The sequence below is a fragment of the Rhinopithecus bieti genome, unplaced genomic scaffold, assembly GCF_001698545.2.
Source record: "Rhinopithecus bieti isolate Rb0 unplaced genomic scaffold, ASM169854v2 scaffold_68553, whole genome shotgun sequence".
Lineage (NCBI taxonomy): Eukaryota > Metazoa > Chordata > Mammalia > Primates > Cercopithecidae > Rhinopithecus > Rhinopithecus bieti.
Window position 1 is genome coordinate 1111573 of NW_016826183.1, and position 22927 is coordinate 1134499.

The 22927-nt window shown below is 43.9% G+C and overlaps 1 protein-coding gene across 1 annotated transcript; it reads right to left on the bottom strand.

The window, feature by feature from the left end:
- Window positions 1–971: 971 nt before the first annotated feature.
- MED10 (mediator complex subunit 10) lies at window positions 972–7623 on the bottom strand. The gene is made up of 4 exons (XM_017863348.1): window positions 7397–7623; window positions 6184–6267; window positions 3364–3466; window positions 972–1642 (listed from the first exon to the last, which is right to left on the bottom strand). Exons 1-4 carry the CDS (start codon window positions 7516–7518, stop codon window positions 1544–1546), a joined length of 408 nt encoding a protein of 135 aa, XP_017718837.1. The 5' UTR covers window positions 7519–7623; the 3' UTR covers window positions 972–1543.
- Between the last annotated feature and the right edge of the window lie 15304 nt (window positions 7624–22927).

The following is a 22927-nucleotide window of genomic DNA, read 5'->3' on the forward strand; positions in this document are numbered from 1 at the left end:
GTAAATACAACCCTCCTGGGGAGAATTCTGGACTGAGGTGCATCCCCCCGAAACTCCAGAGTCAAAGCCCTAACCTCAGGACCTGAGAATGCAACTGTATTTGGAGACAGGGTCTTCAAAGAAGTTAAGTTAAAAATGGGTCCTTCGGGCGGGTCCTAATACCATCTCACTGGTGTTCTTAGATTCTAAAGAGGTTAGGACACACAGGAGGGACACCAGGGCCGTGACGCACACAGAGGAACGACCACGTGAGGACAAAGCGAGCAGGTCTGCAAGCCAGGGAGGCCTCGGGGAAACCCACTCTGCAGGCACTGTGAGCTTGTACTTCCAGCCTCCAGAACTGTGGGAAAATACATGTTTGTTGTTAAAACCACCCAGAATGTGGTATTTTATTCTGGCAGCCCTGGCTAGGATCAAAGCTGGTTCAGGATCATTCGTAGGAGACTAATGCAGATTTCTAGGGCCCATCCTAAAGCCTGCGGCTAAATAGGTCTGAAGTAGGGCCCTACCTTACAAACAAGCCTGCCCAGACCATTCGGACACAGGCGTCTACAGGCCAACCTCCGCACAGGCCTCACTAGGGCCTCAACTCCAAGGGTGGTCCACAGGTCACAGAAACAGCGCCACCTGCAGTTCATGAGAAATCCAGTTTGCAAGGCCCACCGGACCTGTGAATCCCAACCTGCAGGTTCACAGAAGCCCCTCGGGATCTGTAAGCACACTTTGAAGCTGAAACACAGCCCTGCAGGGCGCCTTTCGAGAGCATCAATAAATTGGTGTTCTATGGCCCCTAGGAAAGGGGTTGTAGAAAAAACTGGAATTCAGCATTTTGCTTTAGCTTTTTCTTCCTAAATGCCTGGAGAACAAATTTTCTTATGAATATTACCAACCCTCTGGGAAAGTAATAATTAACTGTTTACAAGACACATTGTACTATATTATAAAAATATTACAAAAATAATTACATGGAATAAGCCACATACTTAGTTTAATGTACGCATGTCTAATTGAAATCCACAAAAAGTTACATTCAAAACATTCTTTATGCACTATACTTGAAAACGTAAAATATAATACCAATTTAAGTACTTTCCCACATTAAACCAATTTTCTTTTCTAAAAAAATTTTCCTAGTCGTTTTAGCTTTCTGACACCATAATAAAATAGAACAGAAAGAGTACATTAAAAGAAAAATATTAGGTAGAATGTTGTAAAACTTTTAATTTACCCATCATATCGAACATTTCCAAGCCTATTTTCCTGCGCCTCATCTGCCCGCAGAGAGAATGATCCCCACAGTCACGAGGGGTCAGCACTCTGAGAGCCAGTTGACACCGGACAAGCTGCTGGAACAGCTGGGGCACAGTTCCGCCTCTCCTCCAGCCCCTCCGTCCCATGAGGCCAAACAATGAGGACAGAGGGGCTGAGGGGTGTGCCCAGGACCCAGTCCCACATCAGCAGAAAGGTGGCGTCAGTGCTCGCAGTCCCAGCCTCACGCCGCATTGCAGTCATGGGGGATCTTCACACAGGGAGGGTGAGCTGGTTAAGAAGGCAGGTGATCCTCCCCCCGGATGCTTCGATACTTAGCCATGTCTTCCGGAAATACTTTAGAAAGTTCTTGAATCAACAGGCTTTTAAATTTCTACAAAGAAAATACATTATCAAAGGAGCTCTTCACATCAACACTCCAATAACTATTTAAAATATGCCTTTTGGAAGTTTAAACACATGGCCCACTAAGCAATACAGGGCCACGGGACTGACCTGAGACTTCCACTGGTCTCAGAGAGGAAATGACACCAATGGCGACATATGCAAAAGGAAGCGACACTGCACAGCCCCAGACATCACCACCAGCAGCATGATTCTGTACTGCCCAAAGGCACTAGTGTGACAAGAGCCTGCTGGAACTGTAATCCACGTCCCTTGTGGCCCAGTGGCTGTGTTCACATGGAGAGAGACGCTTCTGCTGGCAAATATAATTCTCACTCGGCTTTGCCAAGTGAAACAGAACAATCAAAACCATTGGCCCTTGCTACTGATAAGGAGTGCACTAGGCTCTGAAGGTGACACTGGACTCAACAACTCCTCAATCCCAAATGGACAAAACAGAGATGAGGCTGTGGGCACCGTAAGAACAACTATGACAAAACACTACTTCTGATGTGTGCTGTTTACCACCAGGAGGGGATCGCCTGGATGGGATTCTGGAAGGCCTGTGACCTGCCTGTGACTAGACAGGTCTCCTTCTGACAGCTCCTCCCCTTGCTCCTCCACTTGGCCAGAGCGCCAAGAGGCCACTGTGTGACCATCCCTGCCTGCGCACATTAGCCATGGCTGAGCACATGTGTCCTAGTCTGGCAACAGGCATCAGTGGGAACAGCACATTCACGTCCTCTGTGATCCTGGAGCTCAAGCAGCTGATAGAGGAGACAGAACAAACAGAAAAAGCAAAATTAAAGGGTAAATCTTGACCAGCATTCTCAAGGAAAGAAGCTTTAGAAAAGGCTGGTCCCAAAGGCCTCTTTGAAGAGCTGAAATCATCTGAGACTGGAAGGATAGAGTCGCCTGTGCAAAGAGAACATGGAAGAGCTCCAGGTGGAGAAAATGGCAGGAGAAAAGAACACAAATGAAAGGGTTGGATGTATTCCAGAACCGAAAACCAGGCCGGCGTGGATGGCCGGGAGGAGGAAGGGGCACATGGTGTGAGCCGGGAGGAGAGGCAGGCAGGGGTCCCTGCCACACATGGCAACAGTCGCACGGCGCCAACAGAAATGAGTGGCCGCTAAGTCCAAATAAACAAAACACCAATTTGAATTACATTTGAGTCAATTTAAGAACAAATTATACATTAATGTCCAAGTGCAGACAGTTCTCTATATCTCATCAAGGCAAAGAAAAACTAAGTGATCTGGAGAATTTCATGACAGTGGATATGGTAAAAAGAAGTTTGGAAGCCAGAAGCTGGACAAAGAGAAAAATTAGTATTCAAGAATCCTCTAAACCAAAGAACAACGACTACAGAGAAAGCCTTCAACAGTAGGAATTACTACAGAAATAGAAAGTATCAATGCAATAAAAGTGCATCTTAAAAAAATGAAAATGATCACAGCCAGTGAGAACTAGCAATCACAAAAATTACCCTGGATTTTCTTAAGAGTAAGATTAGTGTATGCTTTTTATGCTATTACACAGCTGATATCTAATTTTACTTGCTGCCTATTACACAATTCAGAAATCTCAATGTGTAAAGTTATGAAAGTCAATATTCTAGCAAGTATGGAAAAAAATGAGTCTCTTAACCACATTTCACTGAGAAGGCATCTCTTCCCAGTGTATTTCTGACACTCCTTAGAGTCTTACCTTCATGGTGTCGATCTTGCCTTTAACTTGCTCATTTTTAGCTAGAGCCCTCTCCAGGCACTCTTTGGTGTAGAGCTGGGGGTTTCGACCTTGATCTATATATCTGGAAACATGATACATTTCAGTTAGCATTCCCATGCCTGACACCTATTCTCACAGCTTTCTGAAAGATATAGGGGGAAAAAGGTCAGGTATATATAACTGCACATGGCCTTGTTTAGTCAAAACTGAGTGTAGGAACCAGGGGAATTAAGATTCCCTCATTTACACAAGTACAGATAATCTGATTTCATTACTTCTGATAACATGAACAGCTCATAAAATCAAGTAATGATCACTTACAAACCCAAGCACGCTTCACAAGCCATACCTACCACTTTACATTTGTTTAGCATTTGCACTTTTCAAAATTCGTTCATGCAATTTATTACCTTTTTGATCCTTAGAGCAGCTTGTATGGTAAGGCAACTCTTGATAAAAGAAAAAACTAAATGAGATCCAGGGGTTTGGGCCTGGGTGACACAGGAGGACCCTGCTACGATGCAGCCTCCACTCTAGGTCAGCCCCGCTGCTTGGCAAAGCCCCTCCTCCTCTGTGGAGGAGCTTCAGGGAAAAGGAAAGGAGAACTACAAGCACAACAGCCCCAGCCCTGACGGCCCCAAGATCATTTTACAAACCGTTCCACTGCTTTCAAAAGAAGAGGAGGCTTGATATACCACTTTACTAAATACACCTAAGTAACTTAAATATAACAGAGACATTCTGTCCAATTATTTCTAAACAGTATAAAACTGTTACTTAGAATTTTTGACACTTCCCCCAGACATTATGTTCAGTATCCTGAAGATTTAATTAAACATACTACCTAGATCAATATCTATATTTTACCAAGAGCAGGCCACCTGCCTATTTCTGTACCCTAAAGAAATCCTTACAATTCAACTAAATTGAATCATTCATTATTTAAAAAACAAAAAACAAAAACTGAAAACTAACTCTACTTTCGTTTTTTATAATTGAGGCCAAAAATACATAATCACTTCAGAACAAAGATATCATTAAGTTATTACTAATGGTATAAAAGTAGCCTTGATAGACAGCAAAAGATAAAACATCACAAGTTCTGGAAATTCTATTTCATTTCACTGTTTTGAAATAATGTAATGTGGCAAAATTACAGTTAATTCTAAACAAAACCTATCCATTTCTCAAGAAAAACCTGACAGGCTCACAGAATAAGGTTAACCGTGTCAGCTAACGATCGTTTCTTCAACACCATGGACATCCTGCTCAGACTTGGTTCTTTGGAGACCCAAGGGTGAACCCACTCCTGCCCACACACATAGTCCTGGAGATAAGGGCCAAGCTCCTTTCATCTTAGCTAAAGACACAGTTGGTGTATATGAAAACGTACATGCTGCAAAGGCCACTGGGACCTGGGAATTCCTTCCACATTGGGTAGACATCGACCATCGATTTGCAGATTAAACTCCCAGCATCTGCTCTGTATTAGGGCTCACTGGCATACTCTTCCTGATACCCCAGGTCAATCTCATCCATACCTGTGCCTAGCACTTCCCTCTGCCCTTAAGCAATCTGTTCACATCAGTCTCCATTTGTTCTGCTTCAGAAGACACAGTAGTTACTTGCCACTTGTCACTATATGCATCCCCTGCACTCATAATCAGAAGAGCACAAAAGAGGGCGCTCTGTATTCCTGGACTCAGAAAGCCAAAGCCAAGAGTCTGGAGCTGTCTCAGGTGCAAGACCTTCATCCCACCTGAAGTCAGAGACCTCAGTGGTGCCCACTGAGCACAGGTAAGGAACATGTGGCAAAGTCATCAGCAGGTGAACAGAAGATCAGAGACCAAGAAAACTACCTCTGTGCCTGTCTTTGTAGGCACTATAGCTAGAACTTGTACCTGACCTTTTGGGATGGAAAACAACCATAACTCTTTCCCTTTACGGCTCAAGGAAATCTAGTGATTTACATTTGCAGTTTTGCTGCAACAAATACTAGGATGTTCTTGCTGTTCCAAGCCAGCACCATCAAGGAGAGGCTGCTCTGCACTGGTCAAGAAAGTATGAGTCCGGGGGTTTTGTCTGAACTCTGACACTTACTAGGTAAACAACTTATTGCAGTTACTTATCAGCTCCTTCACGTGTGAAATCAAAGATGTGACCAAATCAATGTGGTAAAACCTGGATTTCAAAAACCTAAAAGCTTATTCCTGTATGTGTTCTCAGGACTATTACTAAGATAGGTGCACACAACTCTCCCACAGAAAACAGTGAGCAGCCTCCCCAAACACGCTTAGAATAAAAACCCTTCTTTCCTCCTTCAACAGAACAGATATTTTCCTCTCTCAGAACTAGCATTCCATGGGCAGTTTGGGAACATCAAACAAGACTGCTTTTCAGGTTGCTTCTGGCTGCCATTTTTAAAAAACGTACAATATAACCCTCATAAGAATTTTCACCTCTTAAGGAAAAAAGGAAGTTTTGTGGCTGTTCTTCAGCCTAAGCAGGACTTTGAGAACCTATGATGCTTTCCACATATTTAATAAGTTTTTTTTACATGTAACTTTTTTTCAACAATACAATATTAAGGAGATACTTTTTTTAGTTTTGTAATCCCATTAGAACGCTTCCATGAGGGCAGGTATTTTTGTCGATTTTTTTCCCACTGGCACATCCCCAGCACCCAGGCTGTGCCTACCACACAGCAGGCACTCAAATGTCAGTGATGAAGAAGTCACGATACCACACCACAACTGAACAAGATTTATACCCAAGACTAATACCAAGAATGTTACTTACTCAAAAACTTCTAACGGCACAGTAATATCATGAAGCTGCTGTCTGCACTTATCAATATCCTGTAAGCCAGTAACGATAAAATTCCTGGGGGAAAGGCAGAAACACAGGCGTCTGGTTAATTTCACTTGGCAGCATAAGCACCACCCACAGAGCTACCCAGCCAACTGCGGCTCCACACAAGTTCTACTCACACCTGTGCGGGTTACACACAGCTCTCACCTCTTTGGTTAGCTACAGGATTCCTAGGACACAGTTACAGTTACAAAATACCCTTACGTATTTGTTACTTTCCTTCTCAACTAGAAATTTCCAGTAAGGGGGATGGAGAAGGAACCTGGTGAAAAATATGAACCTTCTCTCCAAAACAACTACCTGACTGCGTATGACTGTGTGTGCGGTTTCAGCAAACACATGGGGCAGCGGACTATACTCAGAAAGTCTGAGGGAAACAAAGCCATGCTGTCTGGTTTAGCTTCCTCTCCTCTCTGGAGCCTTCCTACACAGGCAGACTGGCCTGGCTATTCCCATAGTACTGGGTATGGAACCTCGGCTGCAACATTTTCTATGTCCGCGTCCCACAGAAAGCCCTTCTCGAAAGTGCCGTACTTGCATTTGCCTGTTCTCCATCCCAGGGCCTAGCACCATGAGCAGCACAAGGCGGGTGCCAAGAAATAATAATAATAAATGTCTGCAACTTTTCTCAGCACCACCTCCCCCCCAGTTCCTCCACTGTCAGGCCTATGCAGCAGGTGGCTTCGGAGCCTCACCTTCTGAGGCCTTAAATGGGCGCGCACTCACTGTGGAGCCTGCCTCCCTTCTAGGGACAGGGACTGAATTCCCAGAAGAGCTCCGGGAGGAAAAGGCTGGGAGGGGGTTACACATGAGAGGGGAGACGCTAGAAAAGAAAGCATGATTCACTTCATAGGGAAACGGAAAATATATCATATGGCCATGATTACGTCTCCAAAGGGGCCTCAAAGAGGTTCCTCTAACGCAAACTGGGAAACAGGCGGTTGGCAACAGGCGGCAGCGCGGGCCCCGCCCTCTGATCACAGCCAGGAAAGGCGCCCCGGGCTCCGAGACCAGACCAGAGGGCTGGCGGGGCAGGAGCAGCGGTCAGGCTCGGCTCTGGCTCCCTAGATGCCCGCTCCCCGAGCACACGCTGCCGGGCCAGGCCCTGGGGAGACGCCGGCAACCTCGGGCCGCCACTCACAGCTTCTGGTTGAGCCCGGCCTGGCTGCTAGGCTGGAAGTCACTGACTATGATGCCGAGCTGCCGAATGTTCTCCACGAACTTCTCCAGGTGCTCCTCTAGGTGGTCAAACTTCTCCGCCATGGCCTCGGCGCGACCCCCACCGACAGACCCTAAGCCAGCTGCGCAGCAGGCGTGGCCCTTCGCTCCCACTTCCTGCTTCCGTCCTGACAGATACGACTTCCGTTTCCTCTGGGGGCGCGCGGGCGAGCTCTTGGGGGCGGAGCCTGGTTAGCGGGACGGGCGTGTTGGGGGCGGGGCCTAAGTGCGGGGCGGGGAGGGCTTTCCGGGATGCGGTATGGATTTCGGAGGAGGTTTCCGCGCGCATCGGGCCGAGTACTAACTGCTTGCACTCACATCAGATCTGTCTCGGTCATGGGAGAAGTTGAAGACTTCGTGCAATGCAGCATCTTCAAGCAACACACACATGGATGAAAATCCTAAAGTTTGCATGAAGGACCAATGACGGTAGTCTCCCTGCCCCTCTACCAGAACTCTTCGAATCAGCGCCGGCGTGCCTCCTTTCCTCTATGTAATCGGCGGCCACTTCCCCTACCTCTTGCTGCTAACCATGCTTCCCGGACACCTGCTCCCTTCCTAGGTCAGGGTCTCACCTCCTCGGGCCAATTCTGACCAAACAGCACCCTATGGGGTTGCCCTGTCTCTGAAAATAACCTCCCCTGCTTCACAAAGCTTTTAGTAAACTGCTGTTCATCTCACTGAAATTCAATTTAGATCATTTCACTCTTATGTTTAAGAAACTAAACTTTCCTGCCCGATCTCCTGTGATAGCTGATACCTTCTCCAGCCTGTTTGAGTTCCTCAAGTGATTTCTTCTTTTACTGAATGTATTTGTAGCCTGTACTTTTCAGTGCCTAGAAACAGGCAAAGTGAGGGAGCTCCTTTTCTAGATGAATCTCCAGAGCCTCTGTCAGCTGTGACCAGAAATGGAAACCCAGACAAGGTAAGGGTCTTGCCAAACTTATGGAATCAGGGCACTCCAGTTGGTATGATAGGTTGGGCTGATACACAGAAATGTTACATAAAATACTTCTCTCCTGATTTAACAACAATTAACTTTAGGGAATTATAAAACGAGTGGAGGCTGGGCATAGTGGCTCATGCCTGTAATCCCAGAACTTTGGAAGGCCAAGGCAGATGGATCACCTGAGGTGAGGAGTTTGAGACCAGCCTGACCAATAGGGAGAAACTCTGTCTCTACTACAAATACAAAAATTAGTCGGACGTGGTGGCGTGCACCTGTAGTCCCAGCTACTCAGGAGGCTGAGACAGGAGAATTGCTTGAACTCAGGAGGCAGAGGTTGCAGTAAGCCGAGATCATACCACTGCACTCCAGCCTGGGCAACAGCAAGACTCAAAAAAAAAAAAAAGGTGGAAATAAAATACTGGACAAATAAAAATTTTTTAAAGTTATTAGGGAGAGGTAGCGACATGGAGTGAATAGCCTTTCTCAATTTCATAAGTAAGAAAGAGATAGATAATTAATGAAACTTAGACTTTGGTAAGTATTTATTTTAAAAACGTAAGGGTATCTCTTTGCTAGTATATATAATTCCCAAACTAGTAGAGAGGAGGAAGGGAATAAAGAAAACAAAACTCAATAGAAGGCAAGAAAAGGAGGGAATAAAGAAATACAGAACAAGCATGGAAAATAAAATGCACAAAATAAAGTGCAAAAATTAAAGGCACACAACTCAATAGCAAAAAAAAAAAAAAAAAGAAGAAATTTAAAATGGGCAAAGGACCTGAACAGATACTTCTCAAAAGAAGACATAAAAATGACCAGCAAAAATGCTCAGCTTCACATATCATCAGGGAAGTACAAATTAAAAGCATAATGAGATGTCACCTTACACTGTTAGAAGGGCTATGATCAAAAAGACCAAAGATAATGGGTGTTGGTGAAAATGTGCAGGAAAGGGAACCCTTGTAAACTGTTGATGGGAATGTAAATTAGTGCAGCCCTTATGGAAAATAGTATGGAAGTTTCCCAAAACTCTAAAAACAGAATTACCATATGATCCAGCAGTCCTACTTCTGAGTATATACTGTGAACCCCGAATATCTGAGACAGGTCTCAGTTAATTTAGAAAGTTTACTTTGCCAAAGTTGAGGATGCATACTCATGACACAGCCTCAGGAGGTCTGGATGACATGGGCCCAAGGTGGTCAGGGCACAGCTTGGTTTTATACATTTTAGGGAAACATGAGACATAAATCAATATATGTAAGGTAAGGTATACATTGGTTCTGTCCAGAAAGGTGGGAAAAGTCAAAGCAGGGAGGGGGCTTCCAGGTCACTGGTAGGTGAAAGACAAATAGTTATATTATTTTGAGTTTCTGATTTGCCTTTCCAAAGGAGGCAATCAAATATGCACCTATCTCAGTGAGCAAAGGGATCACTTTGAATAAAATGGGAGGCAGGTTGTCCCTGAGCATTTTCCCGCATGACTTTTCCCTTTAGCTTAGTGATTTGGAAGCCCCAAAATTTATTTTACAATATGCAAAGGAATTGAAATCACTGTGTCAAAGAGATATCTCTGTTTCCGGAAAGAGGTCCCAATCCAGACCCCAAGAGAGAGTTCTTGGATCTTGTGCAAGAAGGAATTCAGGGTGAGTCCATATAGTAAAGTAAAAGCAAGTGCATTCGTAAAATAAAGGAATAAAGAATGTCTACTCCATAGGCCGGGGAACCCCCTAGGGCTACTGGTTGCACACTGTTATGGTTATTTCTTGATTGTATGCTAAACAAGTGGTGGCTTATTTATGCCTCCCCTCTTCAGACCATATAGGGTAACTTCCTGACAGGCCATGGCATTTGTAAACTAGTGGGAGTATAGCAGTGAGAACTCGTTGCCATGTTGGTTTTGGTGGGGTTTGACTGGCTTCTTTATGGCAGACTGTTTTATCAGCAAGGTCTTTATGGCCTGTATTTGGTACTGACCTCCCATCTCATCTTGTGACTTAGAATGCCTAACCATCTGGGAATGCAGCCCAGTAGTTTTCAGCCTTATTTTACCCAGCTCCTATTCAAGACAGAGTTGCTCTGGCATTTGTCAAAGGCCACTGACATCTGTACCATGTAAAAATAGACAATTATTATTTGTTAATTAAAAATAAAATTAAGTAAAAGTGTATCATGAACTGCGTTCCCTGTCATTACATATGTGTCTTCCCCACTAAAAACATAACGTTAGTGAACACAGTAAATGTTAACAGATTTAACTGTTTGTTCAAAGGATCCACACCCAGATTAGAATCAAATTGGAAGCATTTTGTTGTTGTTTTAATCTAGCTATGTTGCTTTTCAAAGGCACACCAAAAACAAACTTATAGACAGGTTGAAAATAAAGAGGTAGGATAGAATAATATATGGCAGGCTACCAAAAGAAAGTTGTTAATGCATATAAAAATTAATAAAGAAACACTAAAATGATGTTTTTATTAATTTATTTATTCATTTTTGTTTTTTTTTTTTTGAGATGGAGTCTCGCTCTGTCGCCCAGGCTGAAGTGCAGTGGTGCGATCTCGGCTCACTGCAAGCTCCGCCTCCCGGGTTCAGGCCATTCTCCTGCCTCAGCCTCCTGAGTAGCTGCGACTACAGGCTCCCACCACCATGCCTGGCGAATTTTTTGTATTTTTAGTAGAGATGGGGTTTCACCGTGTTAGTCAGGATGGTCTCAATCACCCGACCTCGTGATCCACCCGCTTTGGCCTCCCAAAGTGCTGGGATTACAGGTATGAGCCACTGCCCCTGGCCAAAAAAGATGCTTTTAATGGTAAAGAGAAGACTCATTAAAGATGGAATACTATTAACCTATAAGAAACTGACAACATAGTCCCATAATATCTAGCACAAAAATTGACAAAATATGAGGAAATATTCAAAATCTGTAATGATTACAGGGGATTTGGACTTCCTCTATCAGGAAACAATAAATCAAGCAGGCCAAAAAGCATAGAAGAATATGGAAGATTTAAATAATATATTAAGAATTGTGATCGGTGAAAAATCTTGTAGAATAGATTGACCCTTGTAGAATAGATTGTTTCCAAGCATATTTGAAATACTTACAAAAACTTGACCATTCACTAGACCACAAAGAAAGTTTCAGCAAACTCAAATTCTATCACATAGACCAGATTTTCTGACCTCAATCTAATTAGAGTAGAAATTTATGAATTTATTCATTTTCTACACATACATACATATTTGAAAATCAAAACACACTCTAAATAATTCATGAGTGTACATGCATCTGAGCATGGGCAAGACCCAGTTACGTCTGTTGTCATGTGATTGTTAATAGCACTCTTCTACTCACTGTCAAACGTGCTTGATATATTACGTGGACATCCTATTTAAAAGGAAAATTATAAAACATTTGGAATTAAATGACAGGAATTCCTTGTCAAACTTCTGCTTTGCTCCTGAAGGAATAATTTGAGGGAAAACAGCCTGGAAATAATAAACTGGGGTTTCAACTCAAAGAATAGGAATCAAAAGAATCAAAAGGGAAATCACAGGCACCAAAAAATACAGAAAAAGGAGTGACAAAGACACACTGATGAAAATGAAGACGATTGCATTAGTTTTCTGTCCAGCTGCATTAGAAGCTGGAAAGATAAAAATGAAGAAAAGTTGATTGTTGAAAAGATGAGTCAAGTAGATATACTTTTGGCAAGTCTCATCAGAGAAGAAGAAGAGAAAGGAGCTAAAAGAGAAAAGCATACAGTATTATAAATGAGTGAGGGTGAAACCTATGTGTTCATAATTTTGAAAGCTTGGAAGATATAAACAATTTTCTAGGAAACTACCAAAAATTAACTTAAGAAAAATAAACAATTAGAATCATTCCTAGTCTTTCAATAAACTGGCCAGTAGGCAAAAATCTCTTTCAAAGATAGAGGAGACATAAGCGCTGACAGTGTTTTACGCTAATTCTTTAAAAATCAAACATTAAAGAACAAATCATTTCAAACTTACCCAGATACTTTCAGAGACTAGAAAAAGAAGAAACATCCCAGCTCATTTAGAAAGACTGTTACAACTTTTATATGAAAATCATCAAGGACAATACAAGAAAATATAGGTCAATCTTCCTTATGAAAGTAGATAACAAAAGTATTAAATACTATCAGAATTAGATCAGTTGTCACGCATCAGGCATCTATTGCTGTATATCCAACCACGCCAAAACTTAATGGCTTAGAACAACCTCAGTCCTTCATTTTACCCACAAATCTGCAATGTGGCCCGTGCATGGCATTCACAGCTTCTCTCTGCTCTGTGTCACATGGGCCAAGGTGGCTTCACTGGAGGCTGAAGGACCTACTTTCACAATGGCTCATTCAGCTGGGCTGTGGGCTGGCGACCACACTTCCCCTCCACGTGGGTGTGTCCCTGGGATTTGGGAGCTTCCTTCCTGATGGTGGCAGGTGCCAAGAACACAGAGCTCAGGAGAAGCAGGTGAAAGCAGCACCACCTCTTATGACCTTGCCTGGGAAGTCCCCCAACAGCCAGGGCACATTTAGATCCCCAGGGAGGGAACATAACCTGTCCTCCCTGTGGAAGAAGTGAGAAGTCACATTGCTAGATGAGCAGGTGAGATGAGAGACCTTGTTGAAGCTGTGAACACCATATATCTGAGACAGACAGGTCTCAGTCAATTTAGGAAGTTTATTTTGCCAAAGTTAAAGACACACGCCTCTGACACAGCCTCAGAAGGTCCTGACAACATGGGCCCAAGGGCACAGTTTGGTTTTATACTTTTTAGGGAGACATGAGACATCAAATTGGTTCCACCAGGAAAGCCAGGACAACTAGAAGCAAGGAAACAGCTTCCAGGTCTTAGGTAGGTGAGAGACAAAAGGCTGCATTCTTTTGAGTTTCTGATTAGCCTTTCCAAAGGAGGCAATCAGATATGCATTTACCTCAGTGACCAGAGGGCAACTTTGAGTTCTGTCTGTCTTTTGTCCACAGGGAAATTCCTTGTGAGGGAGGTATGTCGCTTTTTAATCTTAGTAGCTACTATTTTAGGAATAGAATGGGAGGCAGGTTTGCCCTAAGCAGTTCCCAGCTTGGCTTTTTCCTTTGGCTTAGTGATCCAGAGGTCCCAAGATTTATTTTCCTTTCACAAAGCTGTTTTTGAAAAATACCACCTGTCGCCCATCACATTGGGAAAAAAGTTATGATCCATTGTGCTTTTCCTAGGATTGCATGAATTATGAAATATCATAACATCCATTATTATAACAGTCTGTTAAGGATTAAAGGACATAAAATACCTCAGGTAGATTTTTTAAGTAGACACTGGATATTAATAAAATTGAACCCAAATCATGATGTAAAAATAAAAAAGAGGCCGGGCGCGGTGGCTCACGTTTGTAATCCTAGCACTTTGGGAGGCCGAGGCAGGTGGATCACGAGGTCAAGAGATCAACACCATCCTGGCCAACATAGCGAAACCCCATCTCTACTAAAAATACAAAAATTAGCTGGGCATAGTGGCATGCGCCTGTAGTCCCAGCTACTTGGGAGGCTGAGGCAGGAGAATCGTTTGAACCCGGGAGGTGCAGGCTACAGTGAGCCGAGATCGCACCACCGCACTCCAGCCTGGTGACAGAGCGAGATTCCATCTCAACAAAATTAAATTAAATTAAATAGAAACCTTTGAGAAAACTAAGAATAAAAAAGAACTTTCTAAACCTGATGAAAGATGTTTTATCTACTAAGAACATAGAGAAAGCATCAGACTCAGTAATGAAACTTCAGGAACGTGTTTGTTAAAGTCCTGGACACAACTGGAACCTTCGCTGTCACCGCAGAGCAGACGCTGGCTGGTGCAAACACAGTCCCCGGAGTAGCACTCAGCTGCCGTCTCGGTCCTCCCTCTTGTCTGCCTTTTGTAACATTTTTGTGCCTCCTGAAATATCATTAACATTCCCGGGCATTTTATGCCTTAGCTTCCCGGCTATATTTTATATTTCCAGCATTCCAGGACAGGCATCTAATCTCACAGATACCCTAGAGCCCCAGACATAGGAACTAGCTCAATAAACGGCTTTGGACTACCTGAAGGCTGAGGAGAAAGGAGACAGAGGGAGGGGCAGAAGGAAACCCAAGGCTGCCTGTTTCCTTCCGTGATGTAACTACCTGGGAAGTCCTTTTCTGTGGGCTGGAGCCTAGCAGCCCTGTGCTTGCCAAATCACGTAGAAAAGCAGGTGCTTCTGTGTTTCTGGGTCTGGGGGAGTTGTTTCTGCTGCCTCCTGCACAGGTGGATGTAGTCCATGGCAAGGCCACCCCGGGTTGCTCTTCAGTGCCGCTGCCCTCACCCTCCTCCACCCTGCCTGGTTACCTCTCTTTGTGTCCATGATCATCAGGCCCTTTGTATTATTAGTTCCGTAGGGGTGGTAACAAAATACCACAAACCCATGACTTACGCAACAGGAATTCATCAGCCTGAGAGCAAGGTGTCGGCCACGTTGGTTTCTTCCGAGGCCGCGCAGGAGAACCTGTTCCAGGCCTCACTGCCGGCTGCTGGTGGTTGCTGGCAGTGGTTGGTGTTACTGGACTGGCAGAAGCATCCCTCCTCCTCTGCATGTCCAGCATCACGTGGTGTTCTCCCTGTGTGCATCTCTGTGGCCAAATTTCCCCTTTTCACGAGAACACCAGTTGGTTTGGATTAGAGACCACCCTGATGACTGAACTTTTTCACTGAATTACCTCTGTGAAGATGCCATCTCCAAATCAGGTTGCGTTCGGAGGCACTGGGGGACAGGACTCCAACATATCTTTTTTTGAGGGGACAGAACTCAACTGTAACACCCCTCCTTCTCTGCTCAAGACCAGCAGTACTTGTCTGTATTGTGATCATGGGATGGTTAATTCAGGACCAGGTCATAACGAGCATAATGATGTTGTTGGTCCCTGTGATTAACCATCAGCTCCAGTTTCTAAAGCACTCATCTCCCAGTTGTCCACAATGACTACTCCAGTGACGATTGTTCTCTGCTGAAACCGAAAGCATCCCAAGCCCACTTAAACCTACTTGAGGCCAGGTACAGTGGCTAATGCCTGTAATCCCAGCACTTTGGGAGTCCGAGGCAGACAAATCACAAGGTCAAGAGATCAAGACCATCCTGGCCAACATGGTGAAACCCTGTCTCTACTAAAAATACAAAAATTAGCCGGTGTGGTGGCAGGTGCCTGTAATTCCAGCTACTTAGGAAGCTGAAGCAAGAGAATCACTTGAACCCAAGAGGCGGAGGTTGCAGTGAGCCAAGATCGCGCCACTGCACTCTAGCCTGGAGACAGAGCAAGACTCTGTCTCAAAAAAGAAAAAAGAAAAAAAACCTACATTGAGATTCTCCCTTTTACTCAAACAGCTAGATAATGGTTGCTTTCCCTTTATTTAGCAATGTAAATACTGTTGGCTTGTTTATAAGAAACGTTTTAACATTTCAACACTCCAGGCTCCAAGTGTAAATGAAATTAGGTTGGAAAATTCCAGTAAGTCAGAAGGTCGGCCAGGAAGCCGTGTGCAGAAAGCCTACAGAGCATTGCTGACTATAGATTTTGTCACCTTGTTTTCCCTCCAAAGTCGACATGAGCTGCCACTAGGAAATTTCCTTACTTCTGATACTTCGTGACCTTGAAATCTGAAGGCTGTTTTTTCCCTTCTTCTTTACCTTTTTTTTTTTCAATTCACACGATTCCTGCTCCATCAGCACCCCAAAGCCCTTAGTGGTGTCATTTGGAACATGTTTTGCCATTCATTCTAATTTATTCTAAGAGCCAGATTCAGCTTAAGTTTAAAAAAAAAAAAAAAATGTAGCTCTCCCACCCAGAGGAAGAAACAGCTGGTTTCTGCTTCTCACTTTGAAGATTTTCAGCACATTAGTAGTTCTACCAGAAGGGAAGATTTGCAACTCTGTTGTTTGATGATGATGGTGATGATGATGATGATAGTCATGATCATACTGATGACAATATCTGCCATTTTGGAACGTATTTTATAGATTATAGACTGTCCCATTTATTCTGCATAACCCTAAAGGAAGCTACTATAATTTGAACCATACATGGTAAAATGTAAGCCAAAAAAGTTTCCCTAAATACAGAATTAGGAGACAGAATAATTTCATCTGATAGAAAATGCTGACGTTGTTTTTCCTCAAAAGCCACATTGACACATGAATGTTCAAGTAAATTAGGTTTCCCATTCACTCTATTAGATTCACATACCAATGAGAGTGTCTGACTTGTGCAACAAAAAAATAGAAATTGTGTCTTTTTTTATGCTAACGAGCATTGAGAAGCAGTAAGATTTCTCTTCTTTTCTGTTTTCCTTTCTATGGAATATTTGCAGCTCTACCTGGAATTATGTGTGATGCATGTGATCAAATTTTAAAAAGCAAAAAGATGCAATTACACTAATAGAGATTAGCATGTGACTCAATCAGCAAATGTCAGTATGCAGTTGACTTTCACTATCGGGTTTTTTGTTTGTTTGTTTGTTTGTTTGTTTACAAATTGTCACAAGCTCAAAAGAGAGGGCAGGACAGCATTACAGAAATAGGGATAAGGTAAGACATCTAACTCCTTAGCAAATTGTACACACAAGCATAGAAATACAAACTTTTCTAGGCTGCATAGCAACTTCACCCTCCTGGGTCTTTCGGCACACGGTGTAAGCCCTGTTATCTCATAGCGTTTTGTAAAAATTAATGACATTCAGCTGAAGTCTAAGTTTGTCTTAAACACTCCAAAGAGAAATGAGCTATGCTCAATTTGTCTTCTCAAATATGCTCTTCTCATTGTGGATGACCCAGAAAACAAAGTCTTACCTTGCAGAAAATCCTGGTGCACGCAGGCCTGGAACACCTGCTACAGTTCTGATCAAGAAAGATGGATAACCAGGAGGCTGTCTGGCAGAAAGCATCTGAAATAAGCAAAAATAAAGCAGCTTTTTCAGAAAACTAAGTAAAAATATATGAAAATTCTTCATTATGGAGGATGGAAGCTCAGAGGGGACATGACTGACATCTGCACAGCTTTGAACAAAGACCTGGCTATTAACACCCAAGACAAGAGAACTGGCTCACCTCCTTCACTTTATAGAAAGTGGCTGTAGTTTTGTTAGTCCACATCCTCTGAGGAGCATATCCCAAGATGGGATTAAACAAGAACTTTCTTAGAATAAATGCATGTGAAAGAAAAAGGAAACCAGCACGGCTGGAAGAACCATCAGAACAAAAGGCAGGTCTGATCCCAAAAGAAGGGAGGGAGAGAGGGAGGGAAGGAAGGAGAGAGGGAGGGAGGGAGGAAGCAAAGGGAGTCTAGAAGCATCTTAGACCATGGTACAGTTCTAAGGAGAGTTTGATAAGACCACTGAGAAGTACTTAAACCAAAATCCCTCACCAGCAGAGTCCCTAGGAATAGACAAACCTTAGCCTTCCTGCATCACTCACTCAGTCATTGGCTGAGCAACCCATGGGGGCAAAAAGTACAATAGATTTCAAAGGAGAGCACTAGGGCCCTTGGTTAACTCTGCCCTTATCGACGGAGATCTGAAAGATGCATTCTCGTGGGTGCCACATTAGGATAAGCAACAATGACGATGATGATGATTGATGATGATGATGATGATGATGCCATTTATTGACAACCTATCCAAATCCAAGGATTGTACTAGGTATTTTATATATATTAAACATAATTATCAAGAACAATCCCCCCCCCCAGGCTGGGTATGATTGCTCCCCATCTTCTCATGAATAAATTGAAACTTGGGTAAATATTTTGCCAAGAAAGGGTGTAGAGGTGACTATCTGATCCTTCAGGCTTCATATTCTTACCACAGCAAACAAATGAGACAATTTTTGCTTCTGCAGTAAGAAATAATGAGTTCACTGAACTTATTAAGCCAAAAAGTTGAGTGGTGGGTTTGGGCAGGGGGGTTTGTTTTTACAATATAATTTTTTTTTACAATATAAATAAATGCAGCATTCATTCTACTTAATTCATAAGTGACAGTGTTTGAAACTAGAGCCATTGTACTTTCCCACCAAGGAAATCATGACAACATCAAGCCCTCAGTGACCCCAAATGGCATTTCTTATGTCCTCCTGGCTGTCTAAAATGGAGCTCAGGTATGGCCAGGAAGGGACGCAGCCCCAGTACTTCTTTGGTATATGACTTTGGGCCATTTCTAGAATTGCCTTGGTCTTCAGTGAGATAGAGCAGGGACTCCTCCTAGGGGCCTGCAGGTCATCCCCCGCTCAACATAGAAATACAGAAAACTCACAAGTTCCTTCCTGAAAAATTCTAGGCACCTAGCTCACCCTGAAAATAAACAACTGAATTAACAAAAGATAATAGTAGCTTAAAACAGTAGCCAAAAAAGCTAGTCAGGAGATATGTTATTCCCTATAAAAACTAAAAATGGCACCTTAACATATGTCCCTGAGTTATTTTTCAAAAACCTGAACCCCCACCAAACAGATTTGCTAACACACAGACCTCAAATTAAGGGAAACTAACAACTAAACTCTGGCTACTGTTCTTTTTTCTAAATTTCTTCCTAAGGGGCCTGGGGGACGTCATATCCACAAGCTAGAGCTATCGGTTTGGTGCAAAAGTACCTGCAGTTTTGTTGTTTTTTTGTTGTTGTTGCTGTTACTTTCAATGGCAAAACCTGCAATTTTGTACCAATCTAATAACATTGTTTTCTGCTGATCCCACATTTTTAGACAAACCTTTGCCTCCTTAGCCAATCACTAATCAGAAATCTTTAAATCCACCCATACCCTGTGGGCCCCCAACTTCGAGTTGTCCTACCTTTTTAGGTCAAACCAACGTATAGCCTCCATATATGGATTCATGACTTTACCTGGAACCTCTGCCTCCATGTTGTTAAAAACCCTTGCCTATGAGCCATCTGGGAGTTTGGGTCTTACACATGAGATGCTTGATTTTCCTTGCTTGGGGCCCTACGTAAACACCTTACTTTCTCTCGCTACTATCCCAACATCAGTTTTCACTTCGCTGTGAAGAGTGAGCAGATCCCAGCTGGATTCCCTTACATCAGATTTCTCCCCCTGGAAATAGAAGAAACGTGCCTATTGACATGTGGAGCATCTCGCATGGCACCTGGAATGTAGATGGCATTTGGTAAATGTGGCTTCCTTCTATCAGTTTCTACCCCAAATGCACAAAGCCAAGCTCTCCTTTTTGTGCTGGAAGCTGGCTCTTTCTTCTAAAAATGCATTTGATGATGTCATTCCTCAACCTAAAACCTCCTGACATCACCCAGCTGTCTACACCAGGGATGTTAAAATCCCCTCTCTGCATAGCCCCATCCACATGGCCATGTACTCACTCTGTTACCCCAATTCTCTTGGTGGGGCAGGAGGAGAGGAGCGGGTGCATGTGCCCCTGGCAGAGGGAAAGGATTCTCGGAGGGGTGGGACAGGTAGTCTGAAAAGAGTCGACCTCCAGGAAGCTGCTCTGCAGCCCTCATTTCTCCTTTGAGAATTGCTGGTCCTCAGAACAAGTTCTAAATCCTTACCACCTGACCTGATACCACCTTCCCACTGACCAGTGTCCTAGAGCCTCATGGGGCCCTCGCCAATCCCGCCTCTTTGCCTTAGGTGGTTTCTTTTCTCACTTAAAAGTCCTCTTCCATACTTCTCCTTTACTTGGGGAAACCTGAAATAAATGTCAGCATGTTGGTGAAGCTTTTGCTTACTGCCTTAGGCAGAATTAATAGCTTCCTGGTCAGCTCTGACAAATCTGGGCCCTGTTCCCTCCTGAGAGGTAGAGGATCTGCTAGAGGTTGAGAGCAGTCTCCACCTTTAGACAGAGTGTGTTTAGTGTTACTGCCTGCATCCCAATGAAACCCGCTCTGTCCTTCTGTCATAGAAATGGAAGTGAAACCAGACCCGTGGCTGCCCACTGTCCGTATTTCCCAGTGGTATGGTTTGGTTGTGTCCCCCTGCCAATCTCATCTTGAATTGTAGTTCCCATAATCCCCACACGTCGCGAGAGGGACTCAGTGGGAGGTAACTGAATCATGGGGGCAGTTTTCCCCATGCTAGTCTCATGATCGTAAGTTCTCATGAGATCTGATGGTTTTATAAGGGGCTTCCCTCGTCACTCGATTCTCATTCTTCTCTCTCCTGCTGTCTTGTGAAGAAGGATGTGTTCGCTTCCCCTTCTGCCATGATTATAAGTTTCCCAAGACCTCCCCAGACCTGTGGAACTGTGAGTCAATTAAACCTTTTTCCCTTGTAAATTGCCCAGTCTCAGGTATGTCCTTATAGCAGTGTGAGAACAGACTAATACACCTAGGCTTCCCTGAAGTGAGCTGTGGCCGTTGGACTAAGGGATGGGAGCAGGAATGATGGATACCTGCTCAGGGGTGGGAACATGAGGCATCAGGTGCATCTTCTTCAGGCTGCCCCTGATGTGCTGGTGACTGGTCCCACCAGGCAGGTGACAGTACCCCAGAGCAGTGGAACACTCTGAAATAATGGAAGTGTTCTGAGATGTCTGCTGTCCAACATGTGAGCCACTAGACACTTGAGCTATGGCTAGTGCAACTAGGAACTGAAATTTCAGTTGTCTTTAAATGTATTTAAATTAATTAAAATAGTTATGTGTCACCAGCGGCAACTGTATCAGCCAGTAGAGCCCCTGAGGGTGGAGGAGCAATGGTTTGGAAGGAATATGGATCTTAGAATGCCCAGTGAAGCAGAGATTCTCCACCTAAATGGATCACTTATCTCAGAACTACTGAGTGACAGAAAAACAAGGCAATGCTTTAGGACAGTTAGGAAGATAATATCAATAGTATGACATAGTGGGTATATCAGCGACCTGGGGCTCACCTTTTGAGTTCAAATTCCAGCCCTGCCACTTAATAACTCTATGGCCTTGGGCAAGTGACTTCATCTCCGTGCGCCCCAGAATTCTCCTCGCTGCACTGGGGACACTGAGTCCACATATCACCTGGGCTTGTTGTGAGAATCAAATGAAGTAATAAATGTAAAACACTTAGAATACGGCATCCCCATTTGTTAGCTACTGTGATGACACTTGAGGTTTCTGTTACAGCATCTTAGCTTTGCATGAATGCACCTGGCTTTGCATCATGGCTCCCACATCTACCACTTGGGTGCCATTTGTTTTCTCGGGTTCTTGGAGGTGATGCGAGTGAAGTACTGAGTGCTGTGTCTGGCCCCCATCAAGCACTCAATGTTGGTAGTCACCCTTATATAAAGTCCCAGGTTGTCGTATCAGTATCTGTTTGGGTGTCTCCCTCAGGGATGTCACTAGGATAGGGACTGTCATTTCTCTTTTTGTTCTTCATTGATTAGCACAGTGAAGGTACTCAATACGTATTTACTGATTGACTGGCTGATTGGATAAATAACTCCTCTAGTGTTAGTTTACCTGAAAACTCAATACTGTACCTGTTGCTGCTTCTGAGGTGTCCCCTGGCCATCAAATCCCTATGGTACTCTAACAGCATGGCCAAACAAAGGCGTTCTATCCCTGCTGTCCAGATCCTTCCCTCACCCTTTACCTTCGCAACATTGAGCAAAACGTCTCTTCATGGGCATCGCCACTCACCCAGGCATCGTTAGGAAAGGTGAGGGGGTGTATTTTTGGTGTCACAACACCTGGATAACTGTGTTCTCCAGCTTGCTCTTGCTGCTGTAGCAAATTACTGCAAATGCAGTGGTTAAAACAACAAATACTCAGTCCATAAGTTCTGAAGGTCAGAAGTCTGAAGTAAGTGTCGTGGGACTAAAATCAAGCTGTTTGCAAAGCTGTACTCCTTCTGGGGGCTGCGGGGAGAATTGGCTTCCTGCCTTTCCCAGCTTCCGGGGCTGCTGCATTTCTTGGCTCCTGGCCCCTCCTCCATCCACAAAGCTAGAAATCCCACCACTGCAGCCTCTCCTTCTGTCCTCACGTCTCTTCTCTCTGACTTTACCTCTCCTGCCTCCCCCTTGCTTTCTAAGTGCCCTTGGAATGTTGTGTTACATCGTGTCTGCCTGCATAATCCAACATAACCTCCTGATATGGTTTGGCTGTGGCCCCACCCAAATCTCATGTCAAATTTTAACCCCCATGTGTTAAGGGAAGAATCTGGTATGAGGTGATTGGATCAAGGGGGCAGATTTTCCCCTTGCTGGTCTCATTGGTAGTGAGTGAGTTCTCACAAGATCTGATGGTTTAAAAGTGTGTAGCATTTCCCCCTCGCTCTCTCTCTCTCCTGCCACCATGTGAAGAAGGTCATTGCATCCCCTTCACCTTCTACCATGACTGTAAATTTCCTAAGGCCTCCAACTCATGCTTCGTCTTAAGCCTGCAGAACTGTGAGTCCGTTAAACCTCTTTTCTTCATAAATTACCTAGTCTCAGGCAGTTCTTTACAGCGGTGTGAAAACAGACTACTACACCT

Bases quoted from the DNA above. Each gene is read 5' to 3' on its own strand.
- MED10 (XM_017863348.1), bottom strand. From the start codon at position 7,518: ATGGCGGAGAAGTTTGACCACCTAGAGGAGCACCTGGAGAAGTTCGTG. The intron at 3,467-6,183 runs GTAAGTAACATT...TCATGTTTCCAG, and splicing joins GTGCCGTTAGAAGTTTTTGA to ATATATAGATCAAGGTCGAA. The intron at 1,643-3,363 runs GTAAGACTCTAA...TTTTCTTTGTAG, and splicing joins GCAAGATCGACACCATGAAG to AAATTTAAAAGCCTGTTGAT.